Source organism: Varanus komodoensis, unplaced genomic scaffold (genome assembly GCF_004798865.1).
Source record: "Varanus komodoensis strain SLA01 unplaced genomic scaffold, ASM479886v1 scaffold5, whole genome shotgun sequence".
Classification (NCBI taxonomy): domain Eukaryota; kingdom Metazoa; phylum Chordata; class Lepidosauria; order Squamata; family Varanidae; genus Varanus; species Varanus komodoensis.
Genome location: NW_025336087.1, coordinates 39,393,083 through 39,413,370, shown reverse-complemented (window position 1 = coordinate 39,413,370; position 20,288 = coordinate 39,393,083). Strand labels below are relative to the sequence as shown.

The 20,288-nt window shown below is 42.1% G+C and overlaps 1 protein-coding gene across 1 annotated transcript in view; it reads right to left on the bottom strand.

Moving 5' to 3' along the window:
• SHC3 (SHC adaptor protein 3) overlaps positions 1-20,288 on the bottom strand; it is a 44,785-nt gene that overhangs the window by 10,923 nt on the left and 13,574 nt on the right. The window contains exons 2-6 of the mRNA XM_044446529.1: positions 13,505-13,575; positions 11,446-11,509; positions 6,617-6,736; positions 4,524-4,577; positions 1,234-1,285 (exon numbers count right to left, since the gene is read on the bottom strand). Coding sequence (XP_044302464.1) covers positions 1,234-1,285; positions 4,524-4,577; positions 6,617-6,736; positions 11,446-11,509; positions 13,505-13,575 — 361 coding nt within the window. The remainder of the gene's footprint in view (positions 1-1,233; positions 1,286-4,523; positions 4,578-6,616; positions 6,737-11,445; positions 11,510-13,504; positions 13,576-20,288) is intronic.

Sequence of the window (20,288 nt, the reverse complement as noted above, 5' to 3'; positions counted from 1 at the left end):
TTTACTGATCTGTATCATCAAAGAGGTAACAGATCATTTATATCCTACAGACATTTGCTATATAAATCATCAATACTTTGATTTAAAGCATTCTTATCCACAGTCCTCAGCAACACAGCAGGGGAGAATTGCCCCCACCCATTTTGCGTTTTGCTGAGCAGAGAGACACAGGACTCAGCTGGTACTTGCTCCTCCAGATGCCTCTTTTGTATGTTACTCATTATCCTGATTGGGGCACACCAATGGACTCACCTGGCATTTGGAGGAATGGCTTCTCCAAGTGCTGGATGAATTTGCCAGCTTTGAGTACCACTCAGCATCCTTACTGCGACAATGAACGATGCAATAACAACGACAATTTCATTTCTATGCTGCCCTATATTGTTGTTGGAATGGGGCAGGATTTAGAAGCCACGTTCAGCTGCCCAGGAGGAGGTTCTTGAGTGGAACAGGTAATATCTTCAGGCCAGGCCAGAGGGCCCCCATCTCTGTTCTACCAAGAATTGTCACTTGGTATGTAAAAAGCAGGGAGTTACAAGGTCCCCCCTGTGCTGCTTTAGGGCCCTGTTATCATGAGCTCATGGCCCTGCAGGGCTCTGCAAACTATTCACACATTGCACAGCACAGTCCTTGTTGTCCTAACTCCAGTGCATTCACTGGCCATCATGGGTGTTGAGAATGATAGTGATATCCTCTGAATTTCTCTTGATGACCAGTTTCGTGAATTGCAAGCTATGAGTATACCTTGTGTGCATGAAAGTTTTTTCTAATTGGGGAAGATAATTTTCATCAGGACCACTTTCTTAATCCAAATCATCCTTCTTTTCCAGCACCTATTATTTTCAAAAATTAAAATATACGAGAGATCCAGTATTGGCTTGTTGGCATCTCGTGTAGTTGGCCCTGATTACTTTGGAGTCAGGGTCGGATATGACTATAACAAATAACAGTGCAAATAACAAACATAGTGCAGGAGATAAGCAGTTATCTGTACAAAGGCATTCTTCACAGAACACCAGATGCCTTCATGAGAAGTTGGACACGTTGTGGTATGGTCTTATGCATATCTAGACAGAAAAGGCAGTCCTATAACTTCCAGCATTCTCCAACTTTTTTCTGTTATAAAAATCTAACTTTCGGGAGATGTTAGACTTTTTCTGTCCAGTCATGCATATGATTGTGCCCTCACACTTTGAAAAGAAAGAAAAGATTAAAGGTTAAACATTACTTTACCTCTGCGGTTAACGGGGTCCTTAGCTACATATGCAACGTAGTCCGTTGTATCCTGTTGACAGGAGGAGGGGAAGTGAAGTGGGGCGGGGGGAACAAAAGCATTTGCCATGAATATGTGAGTTTTTCCTTTTATGCTGAAACAAAGGTGCATCGCTTCTCATATGAGTATTTGCCACTGGTTGCTCGTGCTTGGATACCATGGTGACAAGTGTGTTATAAATATCAACCAGATAGAGAGATTAGATTCTCGAGGCAATAAATTAATTAGGCTGACAGTCAGAAACTCCTGCACAGGCAACCCTGCAAAAACAATATAGCAAATCCTCAGCATGGGGCAATCAGTTGAAATCTAAGATAGTATAAAAATGGTGTTACGATTTACAATATCTGTTGAAGGTAGTTGCTCTCACTATAATTAATACCACAATCGCCTCTTCCACACCTTTAAGGAGATGTGCTTCTCTTCTCTTCTCCAGCCCAAGCCTGTGCTGTTGCTTTTTAAAACTCCAGAATAAGTCCAACTGTGCTAAACTGGACTTGTTTCTAAGTATCCATGGGATGGTTACACAGAACTCTGTGAAACTGCACCAGAAGAAGCTCTGTGTGTATCACAGGAATCCTTTGTAAAACATGTGCCTTAACAAGGAGGATACAAAGATTCAGCTTGGATGCCAGGAAGTACTTCCTGACAGTTAGGCCCTCAAGGGTACGGAATGGGCTTGCATGGGAGGTGGTTGAGGCCCCAATGGTAAGAGTGTTCAAGGATAGGTTGGACATGCACATGGTAGGCGTGTCATGAGAGGAGCCGCCTGGAGCCCGGGGCCAGACTAGATGGCCTAGGAGACCCCTTCTGACTCTATGTTTCTATGTTTCTAAGATAAATGCTATATGCTTGATGAGGCAAACTGGCCTGCAAACTCTTCCTGATAAGAAGCACAAGCAAACAAAGCCCTAAGTGCACAAACAGGATGCAACATCAATAGACATGCCCTCTTTTTACTCAAGTCTTCTCATGTTGAGAGATATACTGTCCTTTCTGGATGTTCCCTTTAGCTATCATGGCTAACAAATGTTGAAAAGGCTTAAACGGCTGGACAGGGTGCTGGTGTTAAAGTCATTCCTTGCTGTAGTTGAGGCCACAGAGAACTGTGTCCCTTGGTCACATCCGTGGCTTGGGATGAAGTTTTGTGGGCACATCAGTAAGGTCACTCTCTGTTCTGTACCCTGCTGCAATACTCCAACCTAATGTGCTGGTGCTTGTCTGGAGGAGCTGAAGAAGCAATAAGCTGTTGGAGCAGCAGCATCCATGCAGGCAGGATGAGCGATGGAGAGAGCTACCACAGGGCTCAGTCCTGGGAAAAGTGCTCTTCGACCTTTTTATTAATGACTTGGATGAAGAGGTGCAAGGTATGCTTATCAGATTTACAGAGGATGCATAATGGCTAATACCCTAGAAGAAAGAAATAGCATTCAAAGTGATCTTGATGGTCTGGAGTGCTGGAATGAAAGCCACCTAATGAAATTCAGTAAGGACACATGCCAAGTTCTATACCTTGGAAAAGGAACCAAATGCACAGTTACAAGATAGGAGTAACTTGGCTCAACAACATTACAAGTGAGAAGGATCTTGGAATTGTAGATCAGAAGTTGAATATGATTCAATAGCAAATGCTATTTTGGGCTGCATTAATAGAAGTATAGCTTCGACGTGAGGTACTGGTTCCCCTCTCTTTGGCATTAGCGAGGCCTCAGCTTGAGTATTGTGTTCCATTCTGGGCACCATGCTTCAAGAAAGATGCAGACAACGTGGAAAAAGTTCAGAGGAGAACAACAAGGATGCTCAGGAAACAAAGCCCTTGGAAGAAAGATTGAAAGAAGTGGTCATGTTTAGCCTAGAGAAGAGAAGACTGAGTGGATATATGATACCACTTTGCAAATAATTGAAAGGCTGTCACATAGAGAATGGCCAGGATCTCTTCTCAATCATCAAAGAGTGAAGGACACGGAATAATGGAATTAAGTTACAGGAAACCAGATTCCAGCTGGACATCAAGAAGAACTTTCAGATTTAGAGCAATATGACCGTGAAACAATGTACTTAGGAAGCTGGTGGGTTCTCCTACACTGGAGGCATTCAAGAAGCAGTTGGACAGCCATCTGTTGGTCAGCCAAGATCCACCAACTTGGAGTTCTGCACTGAGCACCGAGTTGGACTTGATGGCTTGAAGGCCCCTTAAAATTCTACAGTTCCATGATTCTATAAGAGGCTGCCTTCCTCAGCCCAGGATATGGCAATGCTGCAAAATGTCAGACTGGTGTGGAAGCTGACAGCAGACTTCCAAGGTCCCTTTCCAGAACTATATACTAGACTTCATAGTGACTCCTATGCAGAATTTTCTTCTTTTTAGCCCCCTGCCAAGAAGAAGAGTGGATGTTCAGGACAAAAATGGGTGGAGAGAAAGGTTTAAACTCCCACCCCCGCCTCACAGAATGTCTCAGGCCCAATCCAAACTGGAGTCCTGCAGCACAAGTAAAACGCTGACACATAACTAAGCTAAGGGTGATGGGAAACGCATTTTCATTTGGACCTAAGAACATGGCTGTCCACATCTGAAATATTAATCCACAACAGAGATAGATGTTGTGGAGTTGATGGACACAATGTACCCCAGACATCTTTCTTGATGTGTGCCAAGGCGTCTTACACTCTCACGTAAAAAAGAGAAAGAACTTAAACCAGCACCTAGGATTGCTTTGTGGCCAAATGTGGGTGTCTGACAGTTGTGATAGTCATTTCCTGTATATACTTCTGGGTTATACAATGACTCACTTTTCTGACTAGCCACACATCCCATGGCAGACATGTTGTGGTGGTATCCGGGGCAGTCTTAAAATGTGACCACAAGCTGAAAAAATTGTTACCCCTGCTCAACAGCACATGATACAATCAGTTAATTTTCTGATCCATGTTCAGAAATGGATCCATGTTCAATCCATGTTCTATCAACAATCTGGGAGTTTTATTGTTTTTCATCTTGAAGCATTTTCTTTATCTTTATTTATTTTTATCTTTAATGCAAATCATTGGGAGGACCTTCATTTATCACATGTATGTCTAGGTTGCCCCAGGTGATGCTTTGAATTTCCAGTGGCTTTCCCTAGAATTTAATTGCCAAGGTCTAACTAGCAATATCTCCTGAGCAAGTTAAGCAATCAGTTGCAACACAGTATTTTCTTCCATCAAGGAAAAGAGAAACCAACCAACCAAACAAGAACAAGACAAAACTTACCATGTCTACTCCAGATGCAAAGGAAATAGACTGCATATGATGGTTTGCTATAATCTGTAGAGAGTTTAGGAAAAGAGCAGCATCAGCATGACATTCAGTCTGTCTATCTTTCCATTCATTTAGAACCATATTCTGCAGAAAGTATATGCTGCAAAGGAAGGTCAGAGGCCAAAAGCAGAAATGATCCTAATATCAGCAATAAATGTTATATATCCCTGAAACCTCAGTGACAGCAACTTCTCAACATCTTAAACTGGCATTTAGATGTTAAACTGGAAGTCCTGGCATCTGTCAAGGCAGGTCATCCATGGAGACTCTTCAGACCAGCCTCACTGCCATAGGCAATGTGGATGGGCAAAGACAGGTGGGAGCACAGCATGGATTCATCCACTCATGCAGATTGTGGGGAGCAGTTTGTAGGATTGTCTAGCTCCATTCACAATCATGAGCTGGATGCCCATAGAGCCAGAACTTCTGAGTATACAGGCAACATACTGTCCATATTTTCTTAAAGCTAAAGAAGGTGGTAGAAAGGAATAAGGAATGTTGCCCCTGGGCGCACCAAACTTTATGATGCTCACTTCTCGGAGGAGGCTGGTGGCTTCATTGTCAGCAGGGTCGGGCATCCACTTGGGCTTTTAGTCTGAAGCACAATCCATGGTGTTATACCCTATCTGAAACCTAATTTCAGGACCGTGGACAGCTCCTTAAGCATTTGGACTACAGCCCAGAATGGAGACACTGTTCCACTAACATTGGTGGCACCAGGTTCCACCACACTAGCTCAGTATTGTATTTACAATGACTACCAGTGACTCTCTAGGGATTTGGGCAGGAGCCTTTCCAGTCCTGTCTGGCAATAGTGTGATGTGACCTTTTATTATTTTAATTTCTTTATTATATTTATATCCCACCTTTCTTCTATTGTGGTTGAGCGGTGATCACCTCCTCCAAGCACAGCCCAGATTCTGACCAGATCAAGACCTGCTTAGCTTCAGCATGGTGGCTGCTTCATGTGCCTTCCTGGGACCTTTGCATGCAAAACACTTTGGTCTACCAGTGACTACAGCTCTTATTTAGAAGCCTTCTGTCCTACAAAAATGGGTTAATACCACACTACATCTACTCAAGCAATTACTAATTCTGTTTAGGTTTAAAAAACCCAAATAATATCTTTATCTAATTTTCTAGAAAATAATTTGAGCAAAAAAGGGGATTTGATATCTGGATGAAGTTTTTCCTTTCACTCCAATGCATTTTATTTTATCTTAAGGCTTTTCGACAAAGATATCCATTCCTTCCTTCATTTGAAACCATCAGGCCATAACAATAGGAATGCATACAAGCAATAAAGCTAAAAACATCCCGAGCAAATGCACATAGGAAGGGTGCAGTCCTATCACCCACAAGTCTCTGACCTCAATGGTTATGACTATCCAACACGAAGCGGGAGGAGCAGCAGCAGCAGTTTCTGCCACCACCACACTTCTTCACACCTTGCGTTCCATCTAGATGGCCATCTTTGGCCATGTGGGTTTGAGCATGGTGGGGAGGAAAGGAATCTGGGCTGCTGATTGGAGGTAGCACCACTCCATGGCCCAGCTCTCTGCCTTATCCTCTTTCCCCCACTCTGAGGCCCAGTGGCAAGCTCAGGGGATGCTGCCAGTGTGGTTCTTTCTGTGCCAGCTGTGAGGTGGTCTGGGGCTTTGCCTTCAGAGTCTGCAGGACCTCTGAAGAATCTATGTTTTCCCAATGACAGGAGACAGTAGGATTGTGTCCTAAACATGGCAATAAATATCAGATTCTGGATTCCAGCTGGGCTGCCACAACCAAGAAGCTCTGTCCCTGGTCAGAACCCACCTGACCTCCAACAATGGGAGTAGAGGGCTACCTGGAAGATTATCTCACTTGTATTGGCATGCTCAGATGGGAGAACCTGTTCCTTTTGATGTAGGAACAGTTGATGAGTTGATGTGCACATGTAGTATTTTCAGAAGTACATGAACATTAAGAATAGAAATAAATAGGTATGTAGCAAGCAATGAGCATCATGAACCTTTAACACAAGTATGTAGGAATGGGAAGATACAGACCTGTTTGGAATCAGGAGTCATCAGGTTTAAGCTGGTGGTAGATATATTCAGATTTATGTTCATTCCTGCAAACTGAAGATTGCTCTTCCCTAAGATACTAGAAAGAGCTTTACTTGGTGGCTGTAAAGGAAAAATAATGCATTTCAGTACTCTACTGGCATTTGATGCCACCTGACTACACAGGATAAAGTGAAGCCTCCAGGGTTTAGCAATCAAGAGTGTGCCTTTTTAATCACCAATGTGCAGCTGCTTTTATCCGAAGCTCATCCTGCAGCATGGCACTCTTGGTCTGTTCTGGGTCACATCAGGCAAAGCAGGAGTCATCTCAGGTCCTCGGACAATGCATTGCAGGAAGCACTGGCCAGAGTATCCTACCATAATGAGTTGATGTGCCAACAAAGCCCTGCCAGCTTAAGCAGGCTGGCAGAGTCTGGTTTTCTGATGTCTTTATCTCACAGCACAATAGCTGCATTTTTTTTTAAAGGGCTCGCATCTGTTTCTGCAGCCTCACACATCTGTGCAGCAAGGGATGGGAGAAGCTGCAGGGGACTTCTTGTAAGAATTATATGTGGGAAGATAAATTCTCAGGCCGAGAAGATATGAAAAGAGATGCCAAGGGTTTGCTCTGAGGTAGGGTAACCTGGGATTCCACTGAACTAGGAGGAGATAAGGTGGTGCCTCAGAACCATGCCACCCTGCCCATCTGAGACTTGTGGTCTGGTTCCATGAAGGAAGGGGAGAAAATATTTCTCACTTCTGTCCACATGGCTATCAAGAGTTAAAGGAAAGGGAGTTGCATTGCCTCCATTTACAAAGGTATTATCCCTCCGATCAAGTGCATTGTATCAGACTCTCCTGATCTGGTGTGTCTTGACCTGATGCTGGGTTCTCAAGATACAGTTGGGATTCTGCTTGACAGTTTCTTTGCCCAGTCCCAGAACTGGGCTTCAGAACCCAAAGCTTTAGGTTCTGGGAAACTACAGCTTCTGCACTGAGGCTGCCTTGTCTGTTGTTGCTTGGGACTTCAGGGTTACTATGAAAACAATGTAGATGTTGTCACATGCCATCTTCTCTAACTTATGGCAACCACATGAATTAAAACCCTTCAGAATGTCCTGTCTTGGACAGCCTTGCATATAAACTCAAAGCTGTGCATTCCTTTATGAAAATGAACCATCTCAGGTTTGGTTTTCCTCCTCTTCTTTTGCCTTCAGCTTTCCCTAGCATTATTACCTTCTCCAGTGAGTCTTGCCTTCTCATGATGGGCCCAACATGAAACAATCTCAGTTTAATTATTTTTGCTACCAGGGCACATTCTGGCTTGATTTGACCTAGGCCCCACTTGATGGGTCCATTGCAATTAATATCAGTCCAGGCCCCCGCAGCAGGACTACTTTCCAGAATGGGACAGTTCAGTGTAGCTCCCTTCTGTGAGCTCCATGGCCCTGTGCCATTTCCAAAATGAGCATTTCTGTTTGCTTCTAATTGCTTTGGAAACTGTGAAGTTCCCATTGTATTAGCCATGGGTCCTACTAGTGTGAAGGCATTATTGGATACCACCATCTGCATGTGTATATTTGCTTGTCCAACCCCTTTATAGTGTCTAAGCTGCTTTGAGACATATCTCTGAAATTTGGGTATAAACTTATTAAATCGATAACTGGAATGAGAGTTCAAAGACATGAGCCTCCTCAAGTTCCTGAATGAGGTTGAAGAGAAGATAACTTGGACTGAATTTTTTCAGAGGATCAACCAGTTTAAGAAAGTAAATTCTAGCATGGATAGGAATGTAAGTTGTTATAACAGCTTCAACACGATACATAGCCAAATTGAAGAGAATTCCCATTTAAGAAGAGGGAACCTCACACAAGCCTTGACGTAGGCACATTTGCTAATCCATTCCAGCCTGGCACTGCAATTGGCCTTCAAAAGAAATATTTCTTTTCAAATACAGCAGGTCAGAGACAGAGAATGTCTGGGGGAAGTGAAATACCCTCCCACTGTGTTATGGATTATAAGTTTGAAACAGAAATTATAGGATAGAGAGACACCTGTGGGGAAAATGCTGTTAGACAAGTCTTAGCAGATCTACTGGCTGAAATCAGGGTAAAGCGGCCAGCTCCTGGCCCAGAGAAAATACTCGCTGCTTTAGCAGATTTGCGGCAATGAGGAAATGTAATACAGGAACAAGAACAGCAAGCACAGAAAATAAATAGCTTTATTTAAGAATAACACCTCTCACAGAAAACTATCTAAAGACTGGGAATGCAATGACACTGGGAAGTCCAGCACAGCTGAACTCAACAGACTTTCTGCCCACTTCTGATCAGATGCTCAGAAGCAGGCTGAGCTGAGTTTCCTTCTGTGTACTCCTGTCTATAAGATGGGCTACAGCTTGTGCAGAAAAAATCTCCTGAGAAAATTTGTGCAATTTATATAATTTGTGCAAATGTACATAGTTTGTCAATTAATTCCACACAATTCCACACAAACTGGAAGCCAGAAACCACATAGGCCTAACACCATCAGCACACAACACACTAAAATTGGCTAGTTTTCATCTTCCAACTTGCACAAATAGTGAAAATAGGTTGATTAGTGCAAATTTCTTTGGTGTTTAAAAATGCACAAACAGAAACCCATTTTAGAGATAGAAATCTGCAACTTGGTTGACACATACAATACAAGCATGAGGCTAATGAAAATGAATCTGGGGGAGGGGGATTAATCATGAAAATCTGTGTTACCTCCACCATCACAATTCTCACACGTCCTGTCCTTCTACATGACACACTCAGTGAAGGTAAAATCACATATGCATTTCAATCCACCACACTATCACAAAGACAGTGCAACCCAAGAGAAAGTTACTTGAGACTCAACAGCAGATGAAATATGAAAGAATGTACAGGCATGTGTGAATCATCTGTAACACGTCAACACATCAACACATTGCAGAGTGTTCTGGCCAGCCTTCTCTCTAACAATGCTATTGGAGAAAGGCATTTATTAAACGGAAGGATGCCCTAGAATGCATGCATTCACCTAGATTCTGAAATGGTACAGTCCAAGGACATACTGTTCCATATGTGTTTATTTGTGTCTAACCTTTCCACTGAATGGTATCAAAATGGCTAAGCCCAACAGATAAATACAATAAAATATAACAAATTGCATGGTAACAGCAATAGCAAAAATAAAAGAAGAAGAAAAAGAAGGCTTCTCTGTGCACAGTTTGGATTTCTCTTAGGCAGTGCTTTTTTTGTAAGAAAAACGGTGCCGGAACTCATGAAATTATTTACCTTTTGCACGTAGTCAATCACTGAACACACACCCACACATTTCAGTTGTGTAACGAAACTTAATGGTTGCCGCCCGCAGTAAGCACTCAGCATGCGACCACATGACCAATCACAAGCCAAGCAGTGCCACAAGCCAAGCAGTGTCATCACAACCATCACGGACGAAGTACGCATGCATCGGACTCGACACACAAGCAGACCCACAAGCATGCACCATTTTAATGATTTTGCCGCCGACCTGCTACGTTAGACAGGGTGATTCAAATCCACGTGGACCAAACATCAAATTTTCAAAAGTTACTTTTAAAACTTGGAAAATATGTCGAAAAAAGGTGCCAGAACTCTGTTCCAGTGTGTTCTATGACAAAAAAAGCACTGCTCTTAGTTGTTGTGAAGGCACATGACTGCTGCTTCTCCTTTAATGAACACTTTACTCTTTTTCCCAATTTGTCAAGACGTGTGCTAAATACTATCCATTATGCCTGATGGAGAAAGCAGGGCTGCACTTAGTTCCATCTGGATTCACCTGAAATCCAGAATCAGTGAAGGACCTTTTGGAGGCAAATCACTATTCTTCACCTGAATTCCCTGCTGCACAGAGGTTATTAGAAGGATGAATGGTACATGGCTTGCAAGCATTTCATATATTCAGTCTGCTATATACATAATAAAACTGTGTGACAAAGGATGTAAAAGGAATTTCTTTGGAGTTGCTCTTTTTAAAATGTGTACCATCAACAGGTTAAGGTAAAGTGAGGTGACCACCTCAGATAGTAGCTTTGGGTGCCATTATAAGCTTGGCAAATTTCCATGAATCTTGAAGTATTTAGGTGAGTGAGGACAAAGGCCCTTCTTCCTCATGCACCAGGATGCTTTAAGCCAGCCTAATGGGCCAAACTAGATGGGATCTGCTCTGCACAATCACTATCTTAAAGAAAATAGTAGGCTGCTTAGCTTGTGGTGGACTATTTCAAAGACAGGCTTTAGTCTGTTTGCTGTATGCCATTGTCCTAGCAAAAACACAGCTGGAAGCTTTCTTCCTGTGACACGCAGCAGCTTCATGCAGCATTTTAGTGGGACTGTGGCAAAAGGGCAAAGAGTTAGCTCCCTCCTCACCATTCCAGTCCTGCTTAGGTCTCCTCATAACTATTTGAAGAACAAAAATCACACATGTTCAAGGGTTGCACATGTTAAAACTGCATCGAGCTTATAGTTAAACTATGACTCTTGCTATAACAAGATGCGGTAAGGGCCACCAACTTGGACAGGTTCATGGAAGAGAAGGCTCTTGAAGGCTACCAGTCAAGATGGCTGTATGCTGCCTCTTGGATTGAAGGGAGCATGCCATGGTATGCCAGGTACCGAGCAACATGACCAGGAGAGTACTGCTGCACTCACGTCCCATGGCCATGAGGTGACCCCTGTGGGAGCAGAAGGTGGGACCAGATAGACCTTCAGTCTGACATGGCATGCAGCTGCATTTCATTTTATTACTTGAGCTGAGGAGATATTTGCAAGAACAAATACCTTTCTTTTTTTGAAGGCTCCTTTGGCTCCTGGAACTACTTCACAAACAAGGCCAATTGCTTCCCTAGAGAGACAGAAAAATGTGTATAGCAAATTGTTATGCTTGTTCATTATTTTTAGGAGTTGTGTTTTTAAAAGGTCTAATTCAGTTTCCTAGGACATCAGCATGAGACTCTTCTGGAAAGTCTGCAATACAGAACCTTAGAACCTTACCATACTCGTGCCCTTGAAGCATTACATTATTTTATAATTTCAAACAGTAAGAAAGCTTTGGCAGGTCATGGGGCTGAGTTCCTGAAGGGAGTGTAAGCTTTTTGGCCAAGTACATTTTTAGTGACAGAGCTACACTTCTATCTGAACAGGCATTTTCTGAATAGCTTCTCATATTGCCTGGGATCAACAAATTTACTTCAGTCTTGATTTAACAACAGTTTCAGTGCAGTAGGAGAATATAATGACAGCTACTATGAAATCAGCCTATAGGATTATTGCAGCCACATAGTCTTTCAATTCTTTATTTTTATTTTCCTATCTGTTCATTTTTTAAATACACAGATAGCACATCTCATAACCAAAACAAGATTTTTCTCAGACTGCTATGGATATTACCTCATTTCAGTTAACTTCCTCTTATAGCAGTTGATTGATATGGCAAAATCCACAGATGTACTCAAATGCCATCTTTAAACATCACAGGATATAGAATCTTACTCTGTGTTAAAGCAATCGTTGAGGTGTTCTGTTATGTACCCAGATTTAGCATGCATTGCCAATAAGGCATCATAGTGTGCTAGCTAAAATGGATCAAGTAAAATAAAATCATGCTAACATATAAGCTGAATAGTCAGGAAGAAGACGCCTGGTCATTTGTGAGGAGGAATTGTCAGGCTCAAGAGCTAGATCCATCCATTTGTTTGCTGGTCGTTTCAACATAATTTGCTGCATGATCAGTGAGGAAAGGGTGCTCTCCTAATTTGTGTTCCACACAGACCCCTTTCTGGACATGCCTTGGATTCCTGGCATCATCAAAAGTAGTGTTTGTTCCATATAAGAAAATGATTTACAAGAATATTAGGAAGTCATTTTTCATCCTATAAAAGGTCATTAGCCCAATCCCAGCTGAAAACTTTTTAATGCTAAATTTACTAAGCAAAAAATAACTACAGCAGTTACAGACTCCTTACTGAGATGCACACTGAGTTTCGGATGCTGCCTAGATTGTTTCCGTCTGGTAGATGGCTTGTTTGTAATGCTGTAACATGGCATAATTATTCTGTTGGTATAATGTGCATCATATTGTTTCATAACAGACTTCAATAGCCAACTCTATTGCATGACATACTGTCTACAGCATCAGCCTTGAGCTGGTGGGTTTGGACCCTTTACTGGGTAATGGCCTGGTCTTAGGTAGGTTGAAAGAGCAGCAACACCAGCTGCTGTGTGAACACAGTGCTGGTCGAGATTGGATGCTGGGTCTGATCCAGGCTGGTTTTTCTTATGTTAAGTTCATAAAAATTTCCTGGAAAAAAATAAGGAGGTGGGCCTCAGATACATGTTTAGGAAGTGGGTTGCAGGTCTGGAAATACTGAAGACTCCCGATCCACAGAAAAGACATTCTTACTTTGGTTATCATAGTGAGCTCTAGCAATACAAATTTATCTCTCTCCTTCTCCTCAAAATTAGGCCCCCTGGGGTTCAATGCATCTTAGATTAGAGGATGGTCACCTAAATTAACAAGCTCTAATTTTAACAGAATGTATTTGCTCATCTCCTTAGCCCAGCTGTAAGCAGAGAGCCATTTTGGCCAATGGGGCAGGATAGGTATATAATAAATCAATCAATCAATCAATCAATCAATCTTTGGAAATAGGACAGCAACAGTTCAGAAGGTACAGAGAGAGATTATACAAAATATAGCCCGCAAAAAGTAGTATAAGCTGCTAGGACAGCCTTCCTTGCAAAACCATTGGGCCAGTTCACATGCCACAGCTAGCTCTTCTGCCATTTTGAAAGTGCAACCCCCAGCTGGATGAAATAAATCTGCAACACATTATCTTACCTTGTAATCTGTGTTCTAGTATTGAAGTCAAGGGACCTCATGGAGCGTAAGACCTCTATACATCCCAGGTACTACAAAGGTGGGAGAAGAAATGTGCATATCAGCATATGTGAAAGATATTTTATAACAGGAATTATAGTTGAAAATGCAAAATACAGACACAACCCATTCCTTCTTGAAGATAATTCAGCAGGTGGAGGATGAGATCTCCACATGGATTTTATTATGTTCATATGGTATTTATATAGCATTGTCCCACCAAACAAGAGCCCCCAAAATGGTTTTCAAAGCAAGTAAATGAACAGTATAATACCTCCATCCCAAAAGGACATGCAGTATCAAAATCACATAATAGTACAAGGCAGCAGAAACAAACATTCCAATCAGGGGCTTCTACCAAGTCCTCTCTCTTGTCTCCTACCACCGGCTCTCATTTGGACAAAGGAGACTCCACCACACCTCACACAGAAAGATCAAGGCACCACCATCTCACCAGCTTTCTCTTTCAAGTTACTCCAGCAATGAGGTTTTCTAAACAAAGCTTTTCCTGGACTCCTGCCGTTCCTCACTTGGAGTTGTTTAGAGGTATTTTAGACAATTCTTTCACCATTCAGTGTTGCTTCTGGTTTTTAAAAGTAATTTTGTGGAAGATTTTGGAACAGGGAAAAGAGAAACAAAGGTCTCATCAGCACATGGGTAGTTGCATTACTTCACTCTGATGTAATACTAATAGTAATAGTAATACCAAGTACCATGTAGAGGTTTTATGGTGGAAAGACAGGAATGGAAAATGATCCATGCAGAGTTCAGATTTTAATTCTGTAACAAAACCAGAAGTAACTACTCTGGGTTGAATAGCCTCATCTAGAAAAGCAGCACAAGCATACTTTGGAGGAATGGATTTATTTGAGCTGTGGAAAAGCCTAACTTTATTGGTAGGGACTACGTGAGCAACCAGATGATCTTCATGAAAGCAGCAGGGCAGGCCTTGGGCTAGTACCAGGAAAGATCAACCAAATCTTTGTGGGAAGCCTTTGAAAGCTTATGGAAAGGAGCAGATCATACCATGATGCTTTTACACCTCCTTTAGCCTGCTTTACTCATGCATATGCACGGCTTCCAAATAGCCTGTTGATGTGTGTCTCATGCACCCATTTCCTAGGCTCTTCGGTGTCTGCAACCACAGGACTGGCCCTACCACTATGAAAGGTGAGGTGGCTGCTTTGGGCTGCAGATGCGGGAGGCCAGAGCAGCGGTCGTGCATTGGAGGACAGAATTGGGTGTGCCACATGACCTGCCCCAAGCCCCTAGTCTAAGCTTCTGCACTCAGGTGTGTGGGGAGCTGTCCCATCATTAGTTCTGAAGCACAATTTGATGGTCCAGTCAGCCTCTGTAAATGAGATGAGGAGGCTGGTCCAGATCCCATCATTCATCTCAGGAAAAAAAATCTCTTAAGCCATCCCTGGTTCTGCAGTTTCCTTCACTATTCCTGTCTCTCCATTAAAGACTTCCCGTTCCTCTCTGCTTCCCTCTACTCACAGTTTCTCCACTTAAATCACTTTCTCCCCAGTGGAAGAGCACATCTAGAAGAAAGTAAAACTGGGAGGAAATCCATTGTGGGGATGCAGTAGGCAGCATGCATGGAAGGGGTCAGCACCCTACATGACCTTTGCCTCATTAAAAAAGATCACCCCCAGCTTTATATTTCATTTATCGTTACGTTTCTATGCCACTGTTTTTCTCTTGCAAGGAGCTCAAGATAGCTTACAAGGGAGGTTACATCTGAGGTATGTAGGTAAGACTGACCCAAGGTCACCCTGTGAGTTTTTTACCACATTGAGGCTAGAATCCAGATTTCTTAGTCCCAAGGCAGTCCTCTAATCACTGCAACACAGTAGCTGGATTTGTACAACATGTTAACCCCTTGGAAATTTTAACCAGGCACTGTGGTTAACATTCCTCTGTTCCTGTCAGCTGACCAGGCACAGCAGGGGTCGTGTGTCTCCTCTCCCCTTCTTTTTCTCCCTTCTCCCCATCCCAGGGAACACTGAGGGAGCACTGAGGTGTCCTCTGAGCTGCATCAGGCTGTGTGGCACCGGCTGTGTCTTGACTTTTTAAACAAGCACCTCTGTGCAATCCACACTGGGGAAAGTGAGGGGAGCCAAGGGCACCATGAGGAAAACCCTAAGGATTCTGCTGCAAAGGGTGCTTTCTGCACACCCCACTTTAAAAAAACAAAAAAGGGGCCACAAATTTATTCAGTTATTTAACTTATCTCGTGCACTAATAGTCCCATAGGGTCCATTGCAATGTGACAAAGGCACTGTATCCATGCAGTCATCTTAGCAGGACAGATCCCAGGTGTGGATAACACAGAGGCCCAAGGAGCCCTGGCAAAAAATAAAAAGAAACCAAGAAACTGTAAGGGAAGCTTTTTTCTCAGGTCTCCTTCACTTCCAAGCAGGATCCCCAGGGCGGGGCTAAGAAACTCCAAATTTCCCTGCAGTTGTGCAGTGTCCTCTGAGTGGTTGCCACCTTGGAAAGTGGCAAAACCAGAGGAAAACCCTGGGGAAGCATGAGAGATATGATTTAAAGGCACACGCCTGCCCCCCCCCCACAAGTTTCCCAAATTTGGAAGACGCCCGCTGCTTTGGCACTCTGTGCCTGTGCAAGGCAGTTGCTCGCTAGCCCATCAACAAGAGCAGCAACACTTTCTGCTGTTCTTGCCAGGAGGCTCTCTGCTTTTTTGACTTGACCATGGCTTATTTTGTTGCCTGAATGTAGACAATAAGTCACTCTGGGTTTATTAAGCCCTCCTACAAGCCCCACAAAAGATGAAAGTTGAAATGGCAGCTCTTGGCAAAAGTATGGGAGACTGAGGTGTGCAGTATGATCTTAAGACATGTTTAAGGCATGAAAAAGTAATCAAGTATAACTCTGACATTTTTAAACCCTTCTGTTTCTTTGGTTTCTGGTCAAAGATTTTTGATGATGCAAACAGCGTGCTCGGATGCTTTTGCTAACCTTGGCACAGAAAATCCCTGAAAAGGCTGGTTGACAGCCAGCCATCTATCCACCATTCTAAAAATAAGCCTACAGAATTAGATATTTCTTTCTTAGGCACATTTTAATTTGTGGCTATCAGAATACAATCTGTCTCACTGTTGCATTATAATAGTCTTAGCTGGGGGGAAAAGAAACCATCGTCGAAAACTTGCCAAGATTTATTCATGTTGAACTGATTACTTGTACAGAAATGTGATAGCACAGAAATGGTTTTATTTTTAAAAAAATCCAGACTCTTAATTGTACACAAGGGAAGTATATAAATATTTGTTATATCAAATATTTCCATGTGTGAAAGATCACTTAAAACACAAGCGCCTTCTCTTGATTACATTCTAAGGAAAGTGATATAAACATAGCAGAATTCTAGCCAATGCAAGGCTGCTGTTTACTGTTATTAAACGTTAGAACCAAAATAACTATGAAAAGGACAAATGTATTCAATTCCTGCTCATCAGGGATGACTGAAGTTATAGTACAATAAATCTAGAAGGGACCGAGTGAGGAGGCCTGTATTAACCAGCCATTGAAGAAGAGCTCATAGGGCAAAAGTTTCAGGTCCCAATCATCCTCGGATGCTTATTGTTTCATGACAACAACTTATTTAAAAATATAGAAAGGTAATCATATATGCCTTGCTTTTTGCCTAGTAATAGCTAGGAGGTACTGCAAGGTTCCTAGGCCACATGGGAACAGCTTGTGATATGACTACCAGAGGCTGCCCTGGCCACTTAGAAAATAAGAGAAACTGGCTACAGGACTATATCTAGACATCTTGCAGGGAAGGCATCAGGAAGGCAAAAGCTAGGAATGAACTGAGGCTAGTGAGAAATGCTAAAAGCAACAAAAAAACCTTCTTCCGATATGTCCAAAGTAAAAGACAGATGAAATAAATGGGGGATCAGCTACTCAATGTGGATGGCAAAATAACACAAGACAAAGCAAAAGTAGAAGTGCTCAATTCCTACTTTGACTCAGTCTTCTCCTAAAAGAAGATCTATGACTTACCTGTAGAAGGGAAAGTACAAGATGAAGGAGCAGAATGGCATCTCAAGATTGATAGGCAGGTGGTCAAGGACCATCTAATTGGCTAAATGAGTTCAAATCTCCAGGACCTGATGAACGCCATCCTAGAGTCATGAAGGAGCTGGCAGAAGAACTCTCAGAACCACTGTCTACTTTCTTTAAGAAATCATGGAGGACAGGGGAAGTGCCAGATGGCTGAAGAAGAGATAAGGTTGTCCCTGTCTTCAAGAAAGGGAAAAAAAGAACCTAGGAATTACAGACAAGTCATTCTGACATAATTCTCTGGGAAAATTCTGGAGCAGTTTATAACGCAGTCAGTCTACAAATACCTTGAAAACAATGTAGTGATTACTGGAAGCCAACATGGATTACTGATGAACAAATCCTGCCAGACGAAGCTGATTTCATTTTTTGATTGGGTAACCTTCCTGGTGGACTGTGGGAATGCTGCAGACATAGTATATGTTGACTTCAGCAAAGCTTTTGAGAAAATGCCCTGTGATGTCCTGATTACCAAACTAGTAAAAAGTCTGCTAGTTGGAACACCGATCAGGTAGGTCCACAGGTAGCTACAGACTCAGACTCAGACTGCTCATCAATGGAACCTTCTGGGGTGAGCTAACAAGTAGCTACCACAGGGATCAGTCCTGGGCCCAGCGCTCTTCAACATTTTTATTAATGATTTGGATGAGGAAATGCAAGGAATGATGATAACACACAACTGGGTGTGATAGCTAATACTGGAAGGCAGAAACAAGGTTTAAGGTGATCTGCATAGGTTGGAATGCTGAACTAAAAACTACATAATGATTCAATAGGAACAAATGCTATATTCTGTACCTAGGAAAAAGAAACCAAATACAGTGTTACAAGATAGGGAATATTTGGCTCAACGCTACCGCAAAGGAGAAGGACCTTGGAATGGTTGTAGATCATAAGCTGAATATGAGTCACTAATGTGATGTGGCTGCAAAATGGCTGCATTAATACAAGTATCACTTCCAAATGTGAAGTACTAATGCCATGTAAAGGGAAACTTGACTGGTTAGGCTTTATCTAGAGTACAGTGTCCAGTTCTGACCACCACAGTTTAAGAAAGATGCAGATAAGCTGGAAGGGTTTCAGAGGAGGGCACGAGGTTGACCCAGGGACTGGAAACAAATTCCTATGAGGAGAGATTGAAAGAACTGGGCATGCTTAGCCTTGAGAAGACTGAGGAGAGATATGATAGCCCTCGACAAGTGCTTGAAAGGTTGTCACAAAGAGGACGCAGGATCTTTTTCAGTCATCCCGGAGTGTAGGACATGGAGGTATCAGGAAAATTTTCCTAAGTGTTAGAACAGTACAACAATGGTCTCCCACACTAGAGGCATTCAAGATGCAACTGGATAGCCATCTGACAGGAATGGTTTAATTTGCTGTCCTGGACTGAGCAAGGGGTTGGACCCAGTAGTTTTCTGTCCCTTTCCAACTCTACTATTCTATTATCTCGAAAGACCAAGTTGGAGTAAGATGCCAAATAATGAGTATAAACAGTTTTAATCCTGCTCTATAGGCATGGTTACTAATGTGCCATCCTCTTCTAATGCGCCTCTCCCACCATTCCAGTAGGTAGTAACAGTGGAAGATGAAAGGGGAAGCTGGGATGCTAAAATTCACTTTTTCCTGTTCCCTCCTGCCCCTACCACTGACTTTTATGTTGTATGATTTTAGAGAGTGGACCTTTTTGTTTAGTTGATTTATATAAGTCACTTCAGGGGACTTTTTGACTAAGATAAAATGGCTTGGCATGAATAAGTGCAATTAATTGATTGATTAAATATTGAATGAATGGCAAAGCAAAGGCAGAAGAACCTGGAATAAAACTCTATATTCATGGATCATTTCTTCCTTTGATTAATTTTTAAAATTATGCAACAGAAAAAATAAACAAACCACACTATTCCAAAAGGAGGAAATGGAAGCATTACAATTTTTGAATAAAATGTAAAAATGTCCATAGCAGTATGCTATGCTAGAGATATATTTTATATCTCTATATGTTCGTATATAACAGAACAAACTACCATTATGAAATACTTGTGCATAGACTTCAAGAAAGGCACCCCAGATTCCAGTTGCAAATTATGCCTAAAAGGCCACCTGTTCAAAAATTGAAAATCTCAAGGAGTATTTATTTTATTATATGTATGAATGACATTTCATCCTGAAGCCCAAAGCTGTATATGTTTAAGGTTCCCTGGTTGCCTCTCATCCAGGCGCTGACTACAGAGCGCTCTGCTTTGCTTCAATAAGCCCACTGTTACAGATGGATGCGTCTGTCTATTTCTGGTCTATGACCCTTCCACATGTCTTCACTGTTAAATCCATTCTGTCCCATTTCTATATTAATCCACAGTTTCACAGCATGGTCTTTAGGTGCATGATGCTGCAAGTAAGAATGCTTAAGGAATCTGATCTTCTCTTCTCAGAACCCAACACTAACTAGCTGATCCATGCTTCCCAGAAATATGTGTATTAAGTATATATGTTTGATATATTTTCTCCTCAAATATACAACTATACAATGCATTTTCTATGAAAATGTTTTCTGAAATGTTGCTTCTCTCAAAATGCTATTTTAAGAAAGCAAAATGCCTTAAAATGTTCATTATTTTAAGGTTATTTTAATTTGAGGACTGCATCACAGCAT